The sequence below is a fragment of the Telmatherina bonti genome, assembly GCF_933228915.1.
Source record: "Telmatherina bonti genome assembly, chromosome: 13".
Taxonomy (NCBI): domain Eukaryota; kingdom Metazoa; phylum Chordata; class Actinopteri; order Atheriniformes; family Telmatherinidae; genus Telmatherina; species Telmatherina bonti.
This window is the reverse complement of record NC_136611.1, coordinates 28,138,062-28,164,355: the sequence shown is the minus strand read 5'-3', so window position 1 is coordinate 28,164,355 and position 26,294 is coordinate 28,138,062. Positions and strand designations below refer to the sequence as shown.

Here is a 26,294-nt window from a genome sequence, read left to right as displayed (position 1 = left end):
CAAAATAATGAAGCATAATACATTTGTTGCTTGTCAATACAGTTGAAACCCAGTAATAGAATATACTGAAGGTACTAAAACATTCCACTTTTCTCATTTCATTAAATGTGCGTGTGCAAAATACCTCTTTACAGTAATTTTCCGTTTGAACCAGTAGCTGTTATCAAAATGCTGATGTGTGATGTTGGCTCATGGTTTTGTTTATTTTATATTAGAATGTATATATGAATGTTGCAAGATTGCCATATGTCAGTCATTAAATATTAAGTTTGGTTTAAAAGCAATTCATTGTCTCCACTGATTTGACTTGGTTGGGGGTCTTACACTATTTTTAGCCCATATTCACACTTTGGTTAGATAATTATGCAGATTTTCATGTAGCCTGATCTTAAATATGCAAATTCAAATTGTGGCTTTTGGACAGTACCATAACTGCAATTAGAAGCTATGATTTATAGTTCATAAATATATAGTTAAAGTAATTTAATAACTAATATTTAGTTCAAAGCTAAAAAAAAAAAAATTAGTCATTATTTACTGATAAAGAATGGAGTCATAGTTCATTCAATCATTATCTTAAAAACATAATGGTATGAAGGGTCACGAGAGGCTGAAGCCTATCCCTGCAGTCTTTGCGCGAAAGGCAGGGTACACCCTGGACAGCTCGCCTGTCCATGGCAGGGCCACAGAGAGACAAACAGCCACTCACCCTCACTCCTAGGGCCAATTTAGAGTAACCAATTCACCTAACGGAGTCCGGTTTGTTTTGACAAAAACTATCAAATGCTGATTGTGTATCAGTTCGATAGAGGGCGCTCTGCTCTGTGTAAAACCCCGGAAGTCTGCAAAGAAACGATAACCAGCCATTCAAAAGGGACGAAGAAGAGCCTGGCAAAGACCTGCAGTTTAGCCACATAAAAACTGGACACTGAGTGATCTTTTTACCTCCTAAAATTGTTTTCTATTTGGATATCAGATAGATAAATATTTAATCTAAAAGGGAAATGGGTCGGAGCAGGAGCCGAACGCCTCCAAGACGAGGTAAAAAAGCAGAAGTAGCAAGCTAGCATTAGCTTACGTTGTTTCTGGTAATGCTACTGAAAGCATTTTCTCACCTTTTTTTATTTTCTGTAAAATGTACTGTACCGTCAGGTAATGTCAGTGTGCACAATATATTTCATTAAAACTTAGTATTAACTCTTAAGTCATTCAGACATGTTGCCGGGATTCCCACGTAATAAATAGAAATTTCTAGATTTGTGGACGAATAGCCGTTAGCCTAAAGTTAGTTACGTTCACGTAACGTCGGTAGAGAAAAAAAAGAGGAAACAAATACATTTATTTCCGTCTTTTATTAGTTCACGGTTGATTTACCCAATGGTTGCTTAAAAGCTAACTTCATGATAGATCAAATACGTAGTTTAGGCAGTACAATATACATTAAAACAGCTGGAAAACAGCTGTCTCAGATGAAATGAAGGCATGCTGTGCAGGTTAGACCCCTAGGTGGGGCTGTTGGTGGTTTTTCACCAAGTGTCAGTACATCCTGACAATTGTATTTTTCACATTAACACTCATACAGGGTTAGCTGGTTTAAGAAGCCTTGGATACTCACCAAAAATATATTTTAGGGGGGAAATATACATAAAAAGGAGTGTTTATCTTTGGTTGATGTGTGAAAAAAAACTTGAATTGCCCTTTGGTACCGGGTTAGTAATGTGGCAAAGAAAGAAAAAGGTGACCAAAGCACTGTTGAAGTTCAACATTTAAAAAGCCCTTATTAAAAGTGCTAATGCAAAGGAAAGCTTAAAATACACCCAAGCTGAAGGCAGTGTGCTGCAAACCATAGGTGAATTTGAACTTTTTCTATGCAATAAATTTTATTATAGGCCTTTAAAATTTGACTTAACAGTGCCTTGGTCACATTTTTCTTACTTCACCCCATTGAAATATCTTGTAGGACTCTGTTCCATAAAGCACTTCCTTTTTAAATAAATATATAGAAATTATACAGACTCTAACGCAAATAAATCTGTTGGTGAGGGATACATTTTAATTCCCCAACTTTACAGTTTTCAGTTTAACCTGTTGGAAATAATCTGTTTTCAGAACATTTTTGCATTTCTTTTTTACCTACTTGTGTAACAAGAGTTTTAAGTAAACAAGGAATGGAAATATTGTGATAACCTAAATAATCCCAATCAGGTGGTGATAATTTAAAAAGCTCCAAACTGTAAATTTTACTTATAAAACAAATATGTACATGTTGCGAGCTAAATCATTCAGGTTATTTAAGCATAATTTCAGATAAGGAAATGAAATGCAATCCAGAAGAGTTTTGTTTAAATGATCATTTCATTAGGCCAATCCACAACATGGATACCATTAGAGCATTAAAAAAAAACCAGCTAATGTTAAGTCATATCCTTGTTCCTGTTAGAGAGAAGACGATCTCGCTCAACTTCACGGGAACGTGATCGAAGGCGAAGGGATAGAGATCGCTCTCGCTCCAGGGATCGGGACCGAGACCGCCGTAGAACTCGCTCACGTTCCCCTCACAGGAGACGTTCAAGGTGAGTTTATCACTGTCCTGAAGACTGCTTCTGTCTGAAACGGAGGTGTTTATTTTTATTCTGTCTCTTGAAGAATCTGTTGAGGGAAGGATTTCATTTAAAAACAAAAAAAAACAAAAACGGGTGGGGCAGGTTGGATGTGTACAGCACATTAATTCCTGTTTTAATGCTATTATTATTATTATTATTATTATTATTATGAAATGATAAAAAAAAAAAAAAATTTTATAGTGTCAGGGGTAGATGACAATTAATTTACATTAGTTAAGGCCCAGTTCTGGTAAAGTCTGATCAACTCTTATAGGTGAACTCTTTCCATTCAACAAATTGGTACAAACAGACTCTAACAGTTATGTGTTTGTTGTAGTTATGAAAACTCATCTTATTCGTTGTGCTCCTTCTTTAGATCTCCTCCTAGACGCCATCGTTCTTCCTCGCTGTCTCCGCTTAGACAGAAGGACAGACATGAAGATGACCGCAAAGATGCGAAAGACAAGAACACAAAACCTATTCAGATGTCAGGTATTGACATAATCTGAAGAAATTTACTTTTCTGCATTGATTAATGTGTAGTAGCAGTTACTAAACGGATGTTCCTTTTTGTGTCCATGTTAATAGCCGAAGACATGCAAGGCAAAACGGAGGAAGAGATTGAGATGATGAAGCTGATGGGATTTTCTACTTTTGATACTACCAAGGTGAGAACAAAATGTTGTGTGTCCACAAAGTAATGTCCTATTTAAAGGACATTTTATGTACAGGACCACTCAAAAGTTTGGACACACCCTGGAAAGTGTGTCCAGTGTGTTCATGCTTTATACCTGTTTTCATATACCATATTTTCCATGCCATAAGGTGTACTTATAGGTCTTTTTTTTTTTTTTTTTTTTTTAAATTGACAGTGCGCCTTTAAACTTGGTACACCTTTATGGGCTCACAGAGTTTTAAAATCTACTGTGAAAAATCAAGGGAAGCAAACGGGTTCGTAGCTTGCCGTAATTCTGGGACGACTAACAAAAGTACGTCAACCATTTGACATTGGTGTAAACAGGACGTTTAAAGTGAAGTTCATGGGAGTCGACGACGTACACACCTTTACGATGTCTGGGAGACAGCATTGGGAGCATGGGCGAGTTACGCCACCATAAGTGAATGGAGTGTGGATACCTGGGCTAAGGTATCGCCTTTGACTGAAGCTGGCATCATTGCTGAACAGTCACCCATCAACGAGACTGACTTCGACAATGACAAGAGAGAACCCTGTAGGCTTGAGGGCGAAATTGTCCAGCTGTTTAATTTAGATACAGAAGATGAGGACTTTGATGTATTTGTGACAACAGATTGATCAAAGAATAATGTCTTCATAAAAACATATCGCAGTTAAGTCAAGTTCAACCAAACTCAGTTTTACTTTCGTTACTTTGTTTCACTTTTGTTTTAGCATGCGCCAAATAACTCGGAGCGCCTTATGTGCGACTTAAAGACAGAAATAAACTCCGTAATTGAGGCTGCGCCTAATAATCTAGTATGCCTTGTGACCTGAAAAATATGGTAAAAATGTTTCACAGTGTAACTGCTGAAGGCATGTCATATTTATTTCATTGTGTATGTACTACTGTGTATTGCCTAGGTGCCATACTTGAAGTGGCGGTGACTGTTTTTAAGCAGCTGCTTTATAAATAAAACATTGAGATTGACAAGAAAGGAAATGGCAAACCTGCCACATGTGTCACTCATCTGTATAGAGAAGAATACATGTTGCATTTAGTTTTATAAGTCAATCAAAACACCTCAGTGTTGCAGCTACATTGCTCTGATTCTTGTTTGTATCACACACACTATTTATCTTATAGTTGTGTACACCACTGCTTTGAACAATGATATGAGAGTTTCATTGGTTTTGCACAGGGGAAGAAAACAGATGGTTCAGTGAATGCATTTGCTGTCAACGTTACAATGAAGAGAAAATACAGGTATGCTCACACACGTACAACAAATGCTACTTATCAGGCTTTTAGGGAATGCATCACAGGGCTGTTTTAAGTTGGATTTTTTTTCTGTTTTGCTTTATATTGATCTGTTTGAAGATATTGTTTTTAGTGCAGTGGTTGACTATGTTGCTGAGTTGCAGTGTCTTGTTTTCATTTAGCACTCCCACTGCAAGCATTCACAGCATCAACCACTGATAAAGTAGCCAATCACCTCCGCAGGTGTTTCTATGCAGAGAGACCCCAGCACTCCTATTGGTGCTTGATGATGTAATATAGAAATGTTGTGGGGGGAAACAGTAATGTTATCTTTTCTTGTATATATTTCTTTAGGCAATACATGAACAGAAAAGGAGGATTCAACAGACCACTGGACTTCATTGCTTGACATTATCAACAGTGGAGGTTTCCAAAGGAGGTTTCTCTGTGTTTCCCTTACACCAGTGAAGGTTTTCTGCTTTTACCTGCAAGATAGAAATTTGTCTGATGCAACAAGTCTGTATATACCTTTTGTGTTTGAACGTATAATGTAAAAATTCGTATGTGTAGTCTTTCACAGCTCAGTGTTGAAAGTAGATTGAGATTTATGCTGTTGAGATGGATGGTGGTGTTTTATAAATAAAGGCATTTAAAAACATGACTCCTGAAAACACTATGAAAAATATGTATTTACAGTTCTGTGCTAAAATCTGAGCCACTCCATTTTTATTTTAATTTTGTTTCCAAGCATCCAGACTTTAATCTCTTAAAGAGGTTTTGATAAATACTTATCCGGGTGGTTTTCATTTGGTCATTTTTCAGACATTTTTTCTCACAACCTGCATGTCTGTTCAAAGAAAATTTCTTCATCACTTAAATACTATTGAAATCAGACAACTAATGTAAGAAAAATAATTTAAAAATGTAATTGTTAGGCAGTATATGAAGAAGTGAAGGATGGCTTGAGACTCTTCCACAGTACACTTTATTTTTAGGTCCCTGGCTTGCATCTCCCAGGATGTGCAGAAAATGGTGGCATTTGTCATCTTTGAAATTCATGAATGTGGTTGCATCAGTCTTACAATTGCAGCTACTTGCATTTAGAGTCATCCCTACTCCATGATAATGCTTTGGTGTGTTTTATGTGAATTCCTGTTTTACCCACCCTGTTTGTCCCCCATGGCCAATGTGCAGTGGAGCCGCAATACAGTCCCAGAAATTGTGGGATGGTGAGTCAGTTGCCGGTCTTATATGGAGGACAGTATTGTGATGTGAAACAAACCTGTAAGCATGTATTTGTATATAAAAAAGCTCAAACACACTATGTGGGGCAGAGCTGTGTTGGGTTCCCTCTTAAACATGCAGGGCATGAGGTCCTGAAGACTGGAACTGAGAAACACAGCTCTAATATGACTGCATTTATCACAGCAGTGTGTCTGTGTATTTGAGAGAAAAGCAATAATTTCCTTTTTTTAGTATAGCCTCCCATATAGTCTTAACCACCCTTAGTTCACCCTGTGTATACAAGTCTAGATATGCAACTGCAGCCCCCAGCAAAGTATAAAGTAGATGATGGACAATATTAGTGCTCGAACTTGGCTATTGTGTTTTTAGTCTATGGTGGTAAATGTCCTACCTTCTTATATATTTTGAATATACAATATTGCATATTCTGCATGGTTTAAAATGTAACACTAGTTTGCTAAAGAAAACCTGAGCATTTAACATTTTTGGAATCCTAAATAAAATTTGATAGGTATGTAAAATATAGCTGAGTTCCTGTTTCTTCTAAAGCCAGAAATTATTTAGTTGTTTATACTTATGTAGCTATCATAGTTTTCATTGCTATTTCTGGGACAATTTCACACTATTGTTTTTATTATTTCTTTCTTTTTTATTTTGTATTATCTTTCTTAAGACATTATCGAGCTTTGAAAATATTCAGTCTTTGACATGCACTTTAATTATCAACCCAGTTGCACTTTAAAATGATACACCTTGCTTTTCCATACACTTGGACCCATACAGTCTATGCTTGGACCATATGTTTTTGTCAGTATGCAACTGCGGCTACGGCCCAGCAGTTAAACTGGTCTGCGTCTGCGCATTAACGCATTTGGTTATTGGTGAAGATAAGAGACCAATAGTAAGAGAGCATGGTACGGAGACCAATTGTGAAATGCTGGGAAAGAGGCAAACAACACCATTAGATCCAATCATTGCTATACACCGCGAAACAGCGTGGCAGAGGGGCGTGTATGTTGGTAAAAGGGTGTTGTCATTTGAGCTCGTGGCCATTTGAACCAATAACAAACAAGTTTCAGAAGAAAAAAACCAATCACAAAGGAAGAGTATGTTGCACTGAAAGTGTCCATTGTGGCTCAACATACACACGTTAATGAAACTTAGACCCAAAATGGCCGGGTAGGGTCCTCAGTGGCGGCCAATTGCCAGCCCCTTTTGATGATTGATAGTTTGGAAACCCAATAGGAGCTCGAGTTGTTTCCGCCCATGTCCAATCAGAGAACAGCACACAGAAGCTTTATGGTGTTGTACAGTAGGTAACTGCCGAACACATAAACCAGCCACTAATTTGGAAGCACTTAGACAAACTCTCGTTTTACAGTATTTGTTATCAGTTGCTATCTACGTGTTCATCACATTTTTTTCGCGATAAACCAGCACTAAACTTGCCAGCCCAAAAGCCTCGAACCGATAAGGTTGGATGACATCGTCGTTTGAAGTTAAAAGACTGCTAACCCCTTTTATATCTATTTCATAGCAAGCAGGTGCATGACAACTGTGCGGGTTAGGGTTTTTTCTTTTTACTAGCCGACGCATCAACTATACAATTGAGCTTTAAAAAAAATTAGCCTTTATTTTGACAATTTTAATCAACGTAGACGCCAGCCAACCAGATTTTTGTGTGGATGTTTTTCCATTTACTTTATTTATTTAAATTTTTTGGCTAGCAGGTCACCACTCTGATACACGTTAAACATCTGTTGATTTTCTTATATTCCACAACTCGTCTTTTTCTAAACGCTACCTTCAAAACCACGAGCATAATCCAACAAGAGATCTCGGAAGTGTCAGCCTGGTTTACTCAAACTCCTCCTTTGAACATAATTCGCCACCAAGGAAGAAACCAGTTTAGCTTTAAACTGGTTCTTCATTCCGGACCTTTAACTTTTAAATGTACCGATCTCGTGCAGGAATAAGTAATTGACCTGTCGCCTTTTTAAAATAGCAACAGTCAGAACAGCAAAGCACCTGTGTTCAAAACAAAAACAAGAGCTTGGACCTGCAGAAGATTTGTGTACAGTCACGGGATCCCTCTTTGGATTGTTATTTTATTATCAGTGTTATTGTTGAAAATGGCGGCGAGCGGAATGGTGCAGATGTTGATCGAAGCAGCTGAGTACCTCGATCGAAGGGAAAGAGGTAAAGTATTATTATATTAAATGCAACATCTTTTCCTTCTGAAAATAAATTTACACCGCTTCCACAAATACCAATGGTTGCTTCAGCTCATTTTAAAGTTGATTTAAAAAAAAAAAAAAAAACCGACTGCTTAATGTATAATAATCGGGCCATACGTTAATGTTGATTTTGCACAAGCCGCATTTAACCCAGATCTGCGTTTGTGGCTGTGAGAGAATAGGTCTGTTAACATCATGCATGTTGCATATATAAAGGTGCATTTGTCATTTCTAATTATGAAAGAAATAATTCATTAATTGCAGATGCAGTCAGATATGTAGGGAGACCAGTGGTGAGGGAAGTATATGTTTTAAGGGAGGCTCCTCCTTCTGTTGTGGTTTGTTGGTGGGGTTTATTCCAGTTCAGGATGACATCATTGTTGGGGGGGTACTGTATAAAGCTTCTGCATGTATCCATTCACTGTATGCTTGCACATTAACATAAGAAATTACTATTGAGCTCCAAAAAATCCGGCTCAAGTGTGGCATTTATTAAAGTCTTCATATTTCCAGGCCCATGGTTTCTCTGATTGTGACTATTTTTATATCGCCACATATCAGGACATGTGACAGTGTTGTTTATTTGCTTGCAGAAGCTGAACATGGCTATGCCTCCATGCCACCTTTCATCAGCAGCCGGGAGAGAGAAAGCTTGAAAAGGAAAAGCAAAAGCAAGAAAAACACAAGTAGCAGGTAAACACCATTCGGCTTGTTGTGGCAAAAACCTTTGACTGGTCTGGTTGTAGACTGTGAGAACACTTCAGGTGAAGGCTAAGCTCTCATCTTGGTTCCAGAAAGATAGACTTTGACCTACCAGTTTACGTGGTAGAAGATTAAAAAGCATGCACACACTTCATATAAAAATGACCACAAGACATTGGCATAATAAATGTCTATATTGTGTTATCTGGAAAAAAAAAAAAAAAAAAAAAGCACGGTACAGACGGTTTACATCTGTCCTGTATTCTTACAGGATCATTCCAACCTCTGGCTTGTCCTTCTTGCAGCTTTAAGTACTGGTTTATGTGGTTTATGGTCGCCATTTTCCTACTTGCAAATAGCATTACATGTAAAAATTGATGTCGCAACAGCTCTGGGTGTTGGCATCAGTTCAACAGGTCATGCAACACCCAATCTATGTGTAACTTCCATAGTTTAAAGAACAAAAAAACCTAATTAACTAACAGGAAGTGCTGCAGGAAAAATGTATGAGATGATTAATAGGAATCTGTAAGACCCAGCAAAACCATGAATCCACAACTGTTGCAATGCTAAAAAAAACATCAGAAACTAGAGAAGTTGAAACACTGCTTGTGCATTTGTGTATGCTTATAGTATTTTCATTTCCAGCCCTTCTTGTCCTGTCAGTGCCATCTTTTCAGTAGTTATGTTTGCTGGTTAGGATTTTAAAAAAAAAAAGTCCAGTGCATCAGAAATGTTGGTGTTAGTAGTTGTAAAGCTGTATTAATATATCAATTCACGCAGTGACCAATCTGACAAGCGTAATTGCAGCTTAACCTCTGGAGCATCCAGATGTGTTAACACAATGCTACGGAGGAAAAACAATGCTGATCTTTGAGATGTAGCTGCTGCTCTGGGGATAGCTATTTAAAACTATTTGGAGTCCATCATTCTACAGATTATTCATGTGGTAATATGTTCAAGACAATGCCATATCTTCCCATGAGTTGATATCTCACCCACTAAACCTCAAAATAAATCAAAATAAAATAAAAAAATAATTTTTTAAAATAAAATTTTTAAAAAATAAAAAAAGGAAATTTAAAAAAAAAATCGCAAAGATCTGTGTCCCTGACTGCAGGCCTCAGTTAGCATGTTAAATAAATTAATGATAGTTAACTGAGAAAAATGACCAAAACAAGTGTGCCTTGGTTGGAATAGTTGCAAGAGAAAACCTACCGGGTACTACTGTTTGTTTGATCTTGGCACCATTTCATGTGTCTGGGGCTGTTCTGAGAGGGATGCCTCCCACTGAGGTGTCCTCACAGTCACGTCTACAGCTATAAACGTACATGTGTTGTTGTTTTTCAGCTTTGCAACAAGCCAACCATAATTATCCCTACTTTAAGTTAGTCCCCACAGCTTGCAGGGTTAAGCTATTTACCAGTCATAATTTGCTTATGCTAAACAATGGCTTGCGTCTTAAACCAAGATAATGCCAAATTTAACTTGTTTTGGTTGGAAAAGGGACTGTATTATAAGATGACTGTAGAGTCTATACCTGCATATTAAATTTCATACATGTACATGAAAATATTGCTAAATATTTTGATAATATTGCTAAAGTCTGAAAGTCTGTAGCATCTGTATTCAGTTATAATCATAATGAAGTCATGCTTTTGAGAAAAAACAAACAAAAACAACGTTTAAACTCTAGCAGATAACCAGGGAATCTCTTAAATTCTGTTTTTTAATACTCTGTGGGTGTGTTAATAACTGTTCAGTTTTAGTCATTAGTTAGGAATCCAATTTGTCACCTAAATCATTCATGTCAAATTTTGCTTTCATGCTTAACACTACAGAAAAGAGCATAGATATTTGAGCTGTGGCTGCATGAGTGTGTGTGTGCTGCGTGACTTCATGTTATGTTCTTTCAAGTGAGTGACTGACAGCAGCAAACATCACTTGGCTCTAAAGTCAATGGCCACTCAGGAAAGCAAAGTGGGTCAGGGTCAAGGTGGCTGTTGGAGACATTTCCGTGTCCTGGCAGAAGCCCTCACCTCTTTGGACACCTTCATGAGCGGTCTTTGATCTGAGTTTCATGAAAATCAGACAAATGAGAGCAGGTTTGAGCTGCATCCTCACCCCTGTGTGCTTAGAGTGCAGCTCAGTTTCATGATCCTGCAGGACGATGTCATGCATGTGTGTTACCTGTTAGGGTACATAATGTACCCATAGGAGGCAGCTGTGAGTGTACATCCTGAAATCCTGTTTCTCATTGGAATAGTAAAATATTTATCTTTACCTGTCTTTTCACATAGTCAGATATGTCAAAGTCATATTATTTGATTTAAAAAAAAAAAAAAAAAAAGTACTTTTCTGTATTTGGTGTTGACAAGGTTGTACATTTTCTTTCTTTTTTTTTGGTGACAGCTGCAGAAGAATATCGATCAGTCACAGTTTCCTGGAAGAAGTACAAAAAAAAACAGTCTGCTGTCTAGAATGAGATGTAGCTGACAGTGTGCTTGTTGTGTTTGGCAACATTGTGACTGCCTATGACAAATTAGTTGTTCTTCCAGTTGCCACCATGCTTCAAAAGACACGCTGCACGGCAAGAACATGCTTTCAGTTTATATTATGTCTTAACATGCTTTGCAGCGCCACATTTTTAGAGGCGCCCAGTGAAGAAAACATGGGACTAGCTTGGTATGCCAAGCATATTTGCCCTCATTCCCCGCCGTAAAGCATTTTCATTTTCCATTTACAAAAGTTTAACTAAATATATTTTTCCCATGCTGCAAAGACTTTCGTTCTTTCTACGCTATTTAAAGCTAGTAGAGCTACATTCAGTATTGATGAGAGTTTCTGCGCAGCCATGACCAGAAGCGGTGGGAACTGTTGTTGGTTGTACATTAATAGGCAGACCAGCACTAGAGCTGAATAAATTTCCCTCCTGGGAATTGAATTGATCCCTTTCATAGAAAATCCTGAAGAACTGATCACACATGATGAGTGTTGGTGTTTCTAATAACGTGGTGAAATGTAGGGCAGACAGCCACACACACTGGATACTGTGTGTGTTTGAACAACTCAGAACATGATGTCCATGTACCTTCAGTTTCTGTTGCATCCCTCACGTATGGATGTGTGAATAGTGGGGGGAGGGGAGGAGTTCTGCTGCATGCACGTGCATGGGGTGTCCATAGTAGTGACTTCCTCCGCCTCATCTCGCTCTCTTTCACCTCTTACACTCTCCTCCCCCTCTCCTCACCTCCTCCATCCTTCTGTGCTTTTCTTGCTTTGCTCCTACTTTTGGCAGCCAGTGGAGAACATCAGCTCCTTCATTGCACGTACAGAGAGAGAGAGCCATTGCTGATTATTGGCAGCATGAATTTAGCAGCCACCACACATGCACTGAGTAGGAGCAACAATGATGCTCTTTGTTTAAGAAAATAGTATCAAAATGAATAACTGGTGCAGTGACGCTGTGTAGAAAATCTCTAAATATAACACGCTGGAAGCAATGTTAACACTTTTTAAAAGGTTTTAGTTCATGTTTTATTTCTCATGTTAAAAAATATAGCTTTTTTAAAGCACTGTGATGGTTAACCCCAAGGTTTTTGTTTTTTGTTTTTTTTTTGCCATTATTTCTTTTCTCGAGTGCCTAATGAAAGCAGAAATACATCTCCACTGCGAGTAAGTTACTTTTAAAGACGTCAGAAACAAGTATAAACAAGTAAATATGTCTTTCTTTTTGTAAAATCACAGGTAAATGACTTTGTGTGTCCACCAAGCGGCAACCTCTGGCGGTAAAAAGTGAAGCCTATGCGGAAGTGCATAAAACTGCAGTTCCCCCTTCATCCACTAGGGGCTGCAAAACAGAGCAAATCCCCATAGACTCTCATGTTAAAAAGGCCAACTTCACAGCAGAAATAAACATGTTTACAGTCTGGTTCAAAAATCCATTTTAGGTTTAATAGATCAGGTTTACCTTCATGACAACTGTGGGGGGAGTACATTTTTTTCTAACTCACCCGTTTAAAAGTAATTTAATCTCAAAGTTCGGCATATTTAGGGGCGGGTCCTTTTGATTGACAGGTACCGATCTCCAGCTTCAAGTCAGAAAAACGTAGAACAACCGTGGTTTTTAGCTGGTTAACAACGTGACTTAGCTTTAGCCTGCTTACATCCGTTAGCTGGTTGGCTCCCGTTATCTCGGGATTAGCTTGTTCAGCTTTTAGCTACAGAAACCTCTGAGTTCGCTCGATGTCAATCATCCACCATGACACTCACGGCTGCCCTCTCAGCTCCACCTCTTTGCCCATATTTGTATTTTCCGAGCGAGACGACGCGCATGACGCTGCCAACATGGCGACGGTAGGAACCGCCCACCGAGCTTCAATTCAGCTCTTCAGAAACCAATGGGTGACGTCACAGAGGCTCCGTCCATCTCTTTGTATACAGTCTATGGTGTCCACACAAAGTCCTAACTCACAGATCTCAGGTTAGACCTGTGTTTCTCAGTTCCAGTCCTCATGCCCCCTGCCCTGCATGTTTTATAGGCAACCCTACTTGAACACACATGAATGAAATAAATGGGTCGTTATCAGGCTGCAAAGAACTTGATAAGAGAGTTAAAAAATCTGACTCAGGTGCTTTGGAGGAAAAACATGTCTACAACATGCAGGGCTGGGGGCCTAAGGACTGGAACTGAGGAACACTGGGTTAGACCAAGTAAAACAGAGCAAGCTCATTGTGACACAAGCACATTGCATATTTGAAATATTTTGGTCGCCTTCAAGCTGTGGACTAAGTCACACATACTGTTAAATAATGAAACTTAGACTCTCGTAGAGGTTGTGTTCTCTGAAGAATTAGCAGATATAAATCAGCAATAGTGGGTGAGCAGGAGATCTACAAGTGTTTCTTTTAATCCCTGTTTTCTGCTGCTAATATTTATTAAAGTAGCAGATGATTCATGAAGCGCTTATTAGCAGTGATTCTGATCTTGCTATAACGGTTGATTCACTGCAAAGAGTGAATCAACCGAGTGTTTAGAGACGGTAGTTATTATTTCTGAAACTACAGTTCTCTATGTGGGAAGGAAGACTGATCCATTTTACAAATCTCAAAGCAGGGAAGCACCCATGTGTACTTCTCTCCTCTGGTCCTGTCAGAATTGATAAAGTATTTTTTTCATAAAATTATTTTAATCAAAACCTGATGCCATGCTTGTCATAGTTTGCAGAATGTGTATTTCAGTAATGGAAAAAGAGTGTACATACCATAAATATTATAATATTATATTATTAAGACCCTCATTTTAAGTATCTTCTCTTGCATTTGTTTATATAAATTGCTTCAGCTATGTCCAGTTTTTCTAGAAAAGAAACGAGGCGTGGCCTCTGATATACTGTGGTGGTATGATTGTATGGAGTGTATGGAGAAGGTTATGGGACTGTGGCAGGAGATGTAACATCTCCCAGAGACTGAAATGTAGCCTGAATATACGGGATCACATCCCTGCCAGCCCTGTTATGTCACCAGTGGCTGTCTGCCCTGTGCAGGAATGTACACTAGCCAAAGGGGGCCAAGTAAAAAAGAGAGCACCCCCAGTGACCAGCTGAAACATGATTCCCACACGCACACATGACATACATCCGAGTGACACTTTTCCACACCATGAAAAATGGGTTTTCTCCCATCCTAGATATGGCTTTCACTGCTTTATATTTAGGTTGTGTTCATATTTAGGTTTATATTTAAGTGTGTGTGTGTGTGTGTGTGTGTGTGTGTGTGTGTGTGTGTGTGTGTGTGTGTGTGTGTGTGTGTGTGTGTGTGTGTGAGTGTGTGAGTGAGTGAGTGAGTGAGTGAGAGAGAGTGACAGCCTAGGGGTGCTGAAAATGTAGAGGCTATTTTGGGACTTGGGATGGGGCGACTGGGGGTCAGGTAGAGAAGAGTTTAAGAATGCAGAAAGGTTTTTTTTTTTTTTTTTTCCTCCACCCCATTTACTTCCCTGTTGCCCAGGTCACCGACGCGTTTCCTCCAAAATCTACACTTGACCTTGTTTCTGCATCTGCTTTGTCTGCATGTCTGTGTGTGTGTGTGTGTGTGTGTGTGTCTGCTTTAAACTTAAACATTGCCAGCCCACTGCCTTCTTTCATTTTTACCTCGGCTGTGCTTCTCCCCCTCCCCCCACCCACGTCAGAGCTGCATGTATCATGGATAATCAGGCAATACGAAGGGTGTCATCTTGTGTGCTCTTAACCTTGTGTTTCTGGTTACTGTTACTATGTTTACTCCCTGGCCTCCTTACCACGTGTCTTTAAAAATGGCCCTTTAAAAAACAAAAATCCTCCATCACCGGACGGGCCATGGGCCTCACAATCCCCCAGCTTTTTTACATTTTCCCCAGAATATCATTTTGTCAGCTCTCCCAGTAATTCAGTACACTCCCCTTTTGTTTTGCGCTCACCCTCCAGCTTGTAAAGTCATGGTCAACGTTGATCACACACACACAGAATAAAAATGTTACTTAAACTGTTTCTGTGTTATGTTTGTGTAACCCTTGTTCACTTTTTGTTCTACCTTTGCAGGTCTACACATAATGAAATGGAAAAGAACAGGTATGTAATGAAAATCCTCATGTTTTTTCATTGGAAAATATATTTTTATATTGGTTTGTAATGAATGATTGAAATGAATGAAAATAATCATGATTCCAATCAAAATGACATAAACGGAGAATTAAGAGAGAAAACTGTTGTTTTTCCAAGGTGGAATATTCCTTTACTGGTTAAAAAAAAATCTGCAAAAGATGCTAACATCTGTATCGTCTGTTCACAACTTTTATGGCTATGATGAGTGCAGGTGCAGGAAGGTTGCTTTTTTATTCATAGATTTCTTTCTTTTGTGAACAAGTATAAGAAAGCAGTTTGAGAAACAATAAGATTATTGTTTACAGGTTTATCAGGTTTATACTTGTTAAACAAGTTCCTGCCTTCCTGAGATTGATTGATGTGAAGTTTATTGTTCAGTGGGGCAGCAGGTTGGACTTAAAAACCACTGTTTGTTCACACTCCGCTCCTGATACCTCAGATGTATGAGATGCCGTGAGACCGTGGAACATCCCGCGTCACTCATTTGTACATTTTAAGGTACAAATGACCAAAAGTTTCAAAAGGGAAAAAGCCATAAATTTAGACCAATAGCAAAGGCCTATGGATTTAGAAGTGGCAAAAGCAAAACCAGTATGAAATTGGAAATTTAACTGAAATCAATAATTTTTCACCTCGTATTTCCATGTTTTATTTTCCAGATTTATCCATTTTTGACGTATTTTCATACGCTACTATAATTCTCTATATAATTTCTCCCTGATCAACAAAACTACTTTGATAGTCAAATATTTTAAGTTTAACATTTTTAAGTAAATACTTACCTAATGATAACTTATAAACATTAAAAACTGCTTTTAAGACATCTTTCAGTATTTTCTAAACACACAAAAACAAAATGATAATAATAATAGTAATAATGGAAATTAGTAAAAGAAACTTTACACACGCAGTGGTGATGGAACACAGTGAGAGGAAGGTTGTAAATGATCTTTTGAACAGAATAATGAGTGTTATAGCTGATCCAAAGCAGCTTGTGGTTAGGCTGAATGACATATGGCACTCAGGCCTCGGTGGACTCTATTATCTGCACATGTCGAACTCTTCACACCTGACAGTATGATGAATTTGTGACCATGTGGTCTTTTTCTAGTTTCTCCGACAAAGTAGCTTGGCAATGAGAACAAATCAGACGATAAATGAGTCATGGCAGTCCTCTGCTAGCAAAGCCGATGGAGCGCAGCAAGACTAGCCTCCTGTCCATTAAAACTGGCTTAGTTTAATCACCATACACACATTCAAAACCCTGTTTTGTACTCTCCTCTGCACTTAGAAACCAAATCACACCTGTGTCTGTGTGTGTGTGTGTGTGTGTGTGTGTGTGTGTGTGTGTGTGTGTCTGTTTGTGTGTGTGTGTGTGTGTGTGTTGACTTCCACGTAACGTAACACGACTCCAGTCAACACACTTTTTCTTTTGCATGCAAGTTTCTCTACCAGCCACGGCCTCTCCAAGGGTCAAATGTTCATGGTGAGGTCAACAGGGTGATTTACCGTGGTGAGGCGACGGCTGACCTAGTTGCAACTCTGAGGCAGTGAAAGAAACTATTTTAGGTTGCATTAACACAATGTAACTAGAAGCTAAAACTGAGCAGAAGTTTACTCTGTGTGAAGTGAAGTTCTGGCCTCAGGCTCCATAATACTCACCCACTGACACATTTAACCAGAATAACCTGTTTCTGCGTGCTACAGCCGCTCTCACTTTACCACCATGTGACCTGTTCTGTTTGATGAGTCTGGTGCTCATCAGTGTTGTTAAACAAACATTAGCTTTCCCCACTGGTTCCTTATTATGTCAGAACAACACAGGCAGGACATTTCCATGTTATGTAATGACAGTCTGGATGCCCTTTGGACTGAATCAGCTGAGAAATGGGCTTTGTGTGCTTGAGCAAGGACTCATCTTGCAGTGTGTGTGTGTGTGTGTGTGTGCTTCCAGTGCCCACAGTCAAATGATTCCTAGACCTCCCAATAGGTCAGATTTGAATAACTTCTTAGCAGGGATGCTCTCATCAGGATTACCTGCAGCAGGCAATAAATGAACAACAAGTCCGCCTTCAGCTGAAAAGATAAACACATTTTTTCACACGGCTTTCAGGAAGAGTCTGACGTACGCACGTCCACCCGCTCAGGCAAACACAAGTGCACAGAGGAGTAGCGCTCCTGACGAGATTGGAGCTGGAGGTGTGTGTTATGTAACAGCCGGGTCAAGCGATTACCAACACCCACCCAACTTTAACACACTGCCAGGGCTGTTAGATTGGAGCAGCTGGCAGACTTGCAGCAGGAGACAGAGATGAGAGATATAAATGTTAACTGTTTATGCTCAGCGACATGTCCTGTGTAGTAACTGTAATCAAGTTACTGCGCCGACTTCCTGAAACATACATAATGTCAAATGACATCTGAGATCACAGCTAATTGTTTCCTCAGTGGGGCTAAAGATACATATACTCAACCGTCTCTTTGACATTTAACTTTTGTTCTTCTCTCTGATGAAGAGTTATTAATATTTTGATCCCATGGTTACATTTAAAATGTGTTTTACAGCATTCAGGGGCTGGAAAAAAATGAGGTATTTATTATCTTTCATGACCCCAGAAAGAGCAGTGCAAATCGGAGAATATTTCCTCAAATGATGACACCAGGTAGATAACAGCAGAGGAATACCAGTGGTGGTGTTGCCATAAAAAGTAGTGAGGAATGCATCTTGTTACATGTATAAAATCTCACATCTCTAATATAAACTGTCACTGTGATGTTACTGTAAACAGCAGGGATGTACCTGTACTTTCTATCAAAACAGGAAGCGGGGAAGTGTCTGAATGTGTCTTTTGACTTCATCTGATTTTTACATTGAAGTGACTGTTTGACTAGTTTATTAGTGAAGCAAAAAGCGTAAAAAAAAAAAGTTGACAAAGCAGGAAGAAAAATGGGTTCTCAGACATTTTCCAACATGTAGGGGTATGTGTCTCTAACTGAACTAATGCTTCAACTACAGTAGATCCAAATGACCCCGTCACTGTCACCGCACTGTGACTGGTTGTCGTGTGTCTCTAAAACAATATGATATCAACTGATTAACATATCTAATCAGGGAGTGTTCAGATTGTGTGACATGCTGATTAACAAACTATTCACTCCGTGTTCTCATTAAACTCTGTCATATTTCATAGTTGCTGAAAATGTTAAATCCCCTTCGTAGCATACTGGCTTGCTGTCAGGTGCTTGCTACATTATTTTGCCGTGTACTCATGGTTTTTGTTTCCTACAACATGCATCATTTTATATAAACTCAAAGTGAGTGAGATAAGTGAGACTTTGAATTTATTGTGTGGATTTTTGCTATTTATTTTTATATTTGCTACAGGCTGCAATTCCCAAAATAAGTGAACTTTCACACTTGTTTGTTTCTTTTGGCTCAACAAGGAAGCGAAAAAAATTACCTAATTTTTCCTAATTTTTGCTTCCTCTCTTTCCAGGCGGGCACATCTACGGCTGTGTCTAGAACGCTTGAAATCCCTCGTTCCCTTGGGACCAGACGCCAACAGACACACCACCCTCAGCCTGCTGATGAAGGCCAAAGATCATATCAAGGTGTGTGTTTGTGTGCGAGGACATTCACCTAATCAGTGTGAAGAGGGCAATTTGTTGATAGCATTGTGTGCCTGAGTAATTGAAATGTCTTCAGTAAGCTCTTGGACACACACGCACACACAGCTGCTCCTGAAGTGTGTGGTCTTTTCTCCTCCTCTTTGCAGAGGTTAGAGGATGGCGAGAGGAAAGCTCAGCACACCTTGGAGCAGCTACAGCGTGAGCAGAGACACCTGAGGAGGCGTTTGGAGCAGCTGGGGGTGGAGAGGACCCGCATGGACAGCACCGGCTCCACTCGCTCCTCCGATAAGTCTGACTCGGACCAGGGTGAGACTCCACTAAGGCACAACTGTAGTCCTTTATGGTCTTTAAACATCAAACGTTTCAGTTTAGTTTAATTCACATCATGCCTAATAGTTACATGAGACATCATAGAGCCCTTTGCAGTCAAGAGCTCGATGCTATGAAGCAAAACTCCGCTCCTAACCAATCAAATGATGCAATCCGAGCTAAAAGATGTCAGAACGTGGTCAAATCACAGGTGTAATTTGGTTTCCTAAAATGTGCCACGTCTAACAAAATCAAACATCAATGGCAGAAATATTTTTCCATCATTCAAACTGTTTGTTTATGATTACTGAAATGACTTTTGTTTTTATTATCTTTGAATGAGACGTTCATATTCACTCACCGTGGGTCCACATTGACGGCAGCTGCCATTTATCTGCCAGCAGTTTTTACTATGCCATCTCTGATCAGATCCACATCTCTGTGTGTCAAGCGAGAACCCTCTGAGGTTTAACGCTGCAGTACCGTTTAGAATTAGTCAGGCTTTAAAAAGCCATGTTGAAAACTGTTTTGAAGTATTTCTATTCTATTCTATTCTATTCTATTCTATTCTACAGTCATTTAGCAGACGCTTTTATCCAAAGCGACTTACATATGAGTGAGAACAATAACAACAGGTATTTACATGCAGTTCAGTCACTGCTGCACCTGAGGCCACTGGATCCATTCTCAGATGGAAATGTGTTTATGTCTGGAAGAATTTCGGCCAATGACAGCCACCATCCATGCGTAGCTTTGTGTTTGAAGAATTTCTATGCTCCTCTTCACCACTAGGTGTCAGTAATCCTTACACACTAAATAGGTCAATGCATTTGAAGAAATTTGTTCTTTTTTTTATGTCATTTTGTCCTCTCTGCGTGGGTTTGAGATTTCCTGCTACTTATTCTCAACACATCTTCACAGCAAAACGTTTTTTCTCACATGAGGTCAGACGGCTATTGTGTGATTGGTCAGAAATTGGAAGTAGGCGTGGTTAATGTGGAAGCAGAAAGTTGTCATTTACGCTTTTCAGCTGATGCGAAAGATTCAACAGGGGGAAGCAGCTGGTGCAGAAGTATGAAAATATATACAGCATGTATAGATGCAGGCAGTTCCCCGCGTAAAACCCCAACCACACCGAAGACAAAAATGCTTGTGATGTATGAAACAACTGAGGCAGTATGAACTTTGTATTTGTCAACTCTATTCTTGCGGAGTATGTTGCTACCCTACAGTTACGCTACAAATATAGGATTTCAAGGCAACTGCATGACGAGAAGCAACTACTGAAAGAAAAATCTGAATTATCCACTGATCTATTTGTGCTGCCTGTGTTTAACAGAGGACCTGGATGTGGATGTGGAGGGGACGGACTACCTGCTGGGTGACCTGGAGTGGAGCACCAGCAGTGTGAGCGACTCAGGGGATGAGCGAGGAAGCCTGCGCAGCAGCTGTAGTGATGAGGGTTACTCCAGCGCCAGCCTGCAGCGTCTGCAGGACACTCAGGAGAGGGCCAAGCAGCTGGGCTGCACCCTATAAACAGCACTGGTCACTGACAACTCCCACCTCCTCCCTCCACCCAGCCCCATCCTAAGATCCCATCGTCACTCCTTTGTACCACTCAGACCTCCCGTTTCCCCTCCCCCACGTTCCCCTTCTCCCTCTCCCTGTTAGGACTGACCAAGTCAAAGGCCTCTCGTCCAGCCAGGCCTCAGCGGACTTCCTGTCCACACCGTGACTTCCATTCAGACTTTAACACTTTTGAGACGCCCACATCCAGCTCTTCATCGGCGGTCAGTCTTAAGGGTGTCTCCTGCTCGGCTCTGCACCAATCAAACGAGTGGGATGTGAAAGACACCCCCCCCTCCCAACCCTTCCTTCCGTCCTTCTACAAAAGCAACTTTCAGCCAGAGAATGTTACCACACAATGTCCCACTGCCTCTTTTTCTACGCCCCAAGAGCCATGGGAAGCACTTATGAGATTTTACTCCTACTCTGACACACACATATACATACATTAACAGACACACACACACACACACACACCCTTCCATTGCTTCTGAAGGTGTGCCGCTGACACGATACGGAGCTTTTACCCTGCTCACCAGTCAGCCACCTGTGCATGGTACCTTGCACTTAAATTAGCTTTTGTGAACAAAAGGCCCCTGAAAAGGCCCCTGCAGCTGCGGTAGTAATGCTACCAGATTAAGTGAATGTTTGTAAAACGTGTCAGTCAGCAAACTTTGCAGACACTAAACTAGACTGCGAATGGGGTTACACCGTCCGGGCCGGCAGCAATACATTCTTTAGTAGCCGGGCTTCTGGCAGGCAGGTTCGCAGCTACCCTGTTGTTTCATGTCCACACCTGCCATCCAGAGGAAAAGAAATAACAATCACCAAAAACATTTAAAAAAAAAAAAAAAAAAGAAAAAGGGAAAAAAAAAACATGCAGCATGAGATTGTGTTAGGCCCTGGGGTTACGAGAGGGGGCTTGGCGGGTGGGTTTGATATTCTCTGCCTCTCTCTGATGACTGTGGCGTTTTTACAGCATCCCTTTCCCATATGTATGTTTGTCACGTCAGGGCCTGACAACGATGGCAGTGGCTGGCGACTACGACAGCTTTAAACACCAGCCAACAGGCAAAATGCAGGTATATTTGTCAGGTGCTGGTACGTCTTTGTACACCGCCCCATCACTGCCCCATTGAGCAGGTTTTTAACAGGAAGGGAAGAGCCTGTCTACCTAGAGCAGTCGAGAGACATTCAGTTGAGCACATTCCACAACATAGAGAAGACAAACAGGTGATTTTGAGAGCATTATTTTTGCAAACAGATGTTCCTGCCATTTATTTGTGAAAGGAGAGTTTGAAGCGAGTCACCCCGAAGTAGAAAAGATCGACTTTCTGTGGAGATGAACGGAGGGAGGCATGAGTTTTTCTGTGTTCACGTTAAGAAGCACTAAAATGTTTAAACCACAGATTTTCTCTTCTTTGCCTTGCATTTTTAGCTATTTATTGTTTCTGCAGAAAATGTACATCTTTTAATGTAAATAGTTTCCAGAAAGATCTCTATGTCTATCAGCAAATGTATTTATTAGATATACTATATATATATATATATATAGATGAATATTAAAAAAAAAGTATATTTAGTCATAGCTTATGTTCTTCTCGTGAGGTTTATTGAGAGTTTCTTATCTGTAGTTTGTTTGCACAACCAAGTCAATCCATAGAATATTTAGACATGTCTGTTGTGCCTCCAGGCTTTTGTGGCTGTTAAATTTGGCACGGTGCTCCTAGGAAATTAGATGTTTTCTTTGTGGTAGAATCAGATTTTTAGCTGTTTTAAAAGCCGTCCTGCCCTGTTAAAAGAGGGATTGTCTTCGGGGCGAGGGGTCTGAATAATTTAGAAAAATGTGAACTAAAAAGTGTAACCGTGAGAGGAGTTGGTGGCCAGGTTGAAAGCGGCGATTCTTCCCAGCTGTCGGCGCCGTGCCTGTGCTCAGGAATCTCAGACAAAATGGCTGCTCGGCCTCATGAGATATTTGCAGCCCTTTTGTGGGGTTTTCCCCGAATCATGGCAGCAAGGAGACAGTTGCAGATATCTGAATGTAAATCAACTCCGCGGTGTAGCAGCACGGTGCCAAAGGATGCTCCCGGCTCATGCATGCATCTAGTAAATCGCAGCTGAAGCATGAAGATGGTACACCAAAAAAAATAAATATAAAGAAAAAGTTAAAAAAAATAAAAAATAAAAGGATAAAATCAGAAAAATATGTATCAGATTGTTTAGTCTTTGAGTGGCATGCTGCTTACTTTTGTCAACAGATTTTTAAATGGAGAGGAACTCTGTAGCGACGCTACTGAGTGTGTGTGTGTGTGTGTGTGTGTGTGTGTGTGGGCAGGTGTGTTCAATGAATAAATTGCCATCTGTGTGTGCATGTGTGTACAGTGTGTGCGTTGATTTAGTCGCTGTCTTCAGAGAGAAAGTTTCGGGGTGGTAGAGGGTGGGTGGATTTAAAAATTGTAAGGCTACAGTTCTGTTTCCTTTTTGTTTACTAGTGAAACGCAAAAAAACAAGGTAATTTCGTAACTTGAGCATTAATGTCCAAGAAAAAAAAATGTTTCCCACTTTTCTCCCAAAGCATTACCTGTTATCTGCCTTCTGCCAATCTACCTGTATTTGTGTGTGTGTGTGTGTGTGTGTGTGTGTGTGTGTGTGTGTGTGTGTGTGTGTGTGTGTGTGTGTGTGTGTGTGTGTGTGTGTGTGTGTGTGTGTGTGTGTGTGTGTGTGTGTGTGTGTGTGTGTGTGTGTGTGTGTGTGTGTGTGTGTGTGCACGCTCGCATTTTTCTGTATGCATTGATGTGAATGTTATGTGACTGTGTGTGAGAGAGTGTGTCCAAAATGTGGTAGTGCACTGTATATTTTCGGGGTCGTATGTAACTATTGGTCTGCTACCATCGCTGCCCCTCCTGCGTCCCATCTCCACCCCCAACATGGCAACCCTGGTGCTCTCAGCATCTGCCTTGGAAAAAAAAACAAAAAAAAAAAAAAAGCAGATGTGGAATCTCTTGAAAAACAAGACTACAGTCAGACCAGTTGTTTAAGCTACAGCTTTCAGCATCAGCAGGAGCTTGTGCTCATGTGTATATTTTGTTTTTGCACATTTGGTCCCTGCATAAAACACGGCGAACAATGCCTTAAAACTGACCCAAATCTACCACCCGACTGAAGTTAAGGCGCGGGAGTGTTTATGATGTACAGAAGAGTATCACAAAGGTCCTTCCTTTTCATCGTAATGATCTCAGGCGTGGTGCTTTCATACATTACACACTTAACGCACACACACAGACACGCTGCATCATAGTTCCACAAATACTTTCATCACCTGCTGCCTTTCTCGTCAGAAAGGTCAAATGTCTGTTTTCTGAATAATAGACATTTTCTGCACTTACTTTTTAAGAATTGGAAAATATTGACACTGACTTATAAATAAATCACTTCAAATGTGTGGAGAAATCCCTTTGACAATGACAATTTATATCTGCCAGTGATGTTAAAGAATAAACTATTTGAAACCCTTGTTTACCTACCTATCAGCTTGTCCTGGTCTTTATTTCTGGTTCACGACATAAAAACTTTAGTGATAATTATGTTGAGAGGACAAAGTCGAATTCAACCCAGCATTTACGCATATGGTAAATACTTTTCTTGTAGAGGTTGAATAGATATTAATGAGGTTTTGGAGCATGAGATGAAAAGAAAAAGCTCCATGGGAGCCTGATCCCTGCCAGCCATCTAGTGTGTTTCAGAGATTTCGATTGGCCGAATCCCAGATTTGTGTGATCGCAGCCATCTGACTGCTACTTCACAACCAAAGCACAAAAAAGCCAGAATATGAGAAGAAAGAAGGGGGAGGGTGTTTTACAAGGGATCAGTCATCCCTTCTGGAGTTGTCTGACAGCAGAGGGGGGAAGGGAGCTATACAAACCATTTTTGTCATTCACACAAAGCTCTTCCTCTTCCTAGCATCAATATTTCTACATATTTTATGTTGAGAAGTTGTCATGCCCTGGATTTCAGCTCTAACAGGTTAAACAGAAAAGGACAGGTGAATTTCATCCTTTCAGTCCTTTAATAAATATTGATAACCTCTCTTGTGCTAAATTATATTTGCTCAAAGATGCACACTCACATCCTATAAAGTCAGGTTAGGTTTCACATGTCACCTTATGGCTTCCCCTGCTTGTCCAAATATGGTCAGGTGGAAAGAGATCAGAGTCTAACATTGCAATGGCTTTTCATAAAGTGATGGATGATGACACAATAGCTTTGTTCTGTGATAAAAAAAAAAAAAAGTCTATCCACCCTCTATACCTATGTCCAAATGCAATTCAGATTTACAATCTGCTGCTGTAAGAACAAATTCTCTTATCATGTCATAGCTGAAAATGCTCAGGTGCTACACACCATGCAAACTGAGCTGTTATTTCACAGCAAACACTCACAATTACACCTGAAACTGGACCATCTAAACCTAATACAACTGCTTTGAATGCCATCACTGACTCCTCTGTTAGGTGATCAGTTTTCAAATGTTTCATATAACAGCTGCATTTTGACTCTATCAAGCGAAAATGTGACACATTTTTAAAAATGTATATTAAAAATTTTTTTTTTTTTATGCTTAAAAAATAATTTCCTTTAAAAATAAAACTGGATTTCTGTCCATCTTTCTAAATTAATGAGATTTATAATTATGCTGTCAAGTTCAGTTAATCACCAGCTGGGAAAAAGCCAGTAAAAATTTGGCCAATTTTGAGTTCCAGAGTGGCTGGAAATAATCACAGGAATGTTTGGAGAGGGAAAAAAAACTATATTAAATGAAAATTAAATAATAAAGAAAAATAAAAAGAAAACATTTGTCTGGCAACGGTGTTATGTTCTTGCTCTCTTTTCAGAATAATGTTGATTAATTAAAAAGGGAAAAATAAGGGGAATGCTCTGTTCCACTCCCAGTTTGTAACCCAGAGCTAATACTACATGTGGGATCCAAAACTTCCCCTTTTACTGTGGAAAAAAAAAGAAAAGTATTTATAGTGAAATAACGGGAGGATCAGAAGCTGCTGCTGCTGGTGTAACATTTCAAGCATTGATGTAAACAGGTTATTATTCAAAATATTTAGGCAGATGGATTTAGTCGAGCCCATCCATCCATCCATACACCTATCTATCTATAAATCTGTCTATCTGCCTGTCCTTTTAACGACTCATCTATCTGATTCTTTGCTCCCATAAAAAGCATCCACCATTCACAAGTAATTTGCACATGAAACAAGAATCAGGCTCTGCAATGCAGCTCAGCCTGAGCCAAGTACATGCTTCAGCAGGGTGTATTGACAGAACCTGCCAGCTGGTGTGTTTATATAGCAGAAATGTGACCAACATGATTGTGTAAGTGTGTTTGCTTATGTGTCAGGGTCACAGTACTACTGA

At 39.8% G+C, this 26,294-nt stretch overlaps 2 protein-coding genes across 2 annotated transcripts; both read left to right on the top strand.

The window, feature by feature from the left end:
- The first annotated feature begins 878 nt into the window (after positions 1–878).
- Positions 879–6,253, top strand: snrnp27 (small nuclear ribonucleoprotein 27 (U4/U6.U5)). Its single transcript, XM_079250887.1, has 6 exons — positions 879–1,041; positions 2,441–2,573; positions 2,980–3,095; positions 3,192–3,271; positions 4,482–4,546; positions 4,895–6,253. The coding sequence occupies exons 1-6, from the start codon at positions 1,005–1,007 to the stop codon at positions 4,947–4,949; spliced, it is 486 nt and encodes a 161-aa protein (XP_079107013.1). The 5' UTR covers positions 879–1,004; the 3' UTR covers positions 4,950–6,253.
- Positions 6,254–7,113: 860 nt separating this feature from the next.
- On the top strand, positions 7,114–24,388 carry mxd1 (MAX dimerization protein 1). Its single transcript, XM_079252136.1, has 6 exons — positions 7,114–7,984; positions 8,616–8,715; positions 15,300–15,329; positions 18,860–18,974; positions 19,139–19,298; positions 20,641–24,388. Exons 1-6 carry the CDS (start codon positions 7,918–7,920, stop codon positions 20,835–20,837), a joined length of 669 nt encoding a protein of 222 aa, XP_079108262.1. The 5' UTR covers positions 7,114–7,917; the 3' UTR covers positions 20,838–24,388.
- The last annotated feature ends 1,906 nt before the right edge of the window (positions 24,389–26,294 follow it).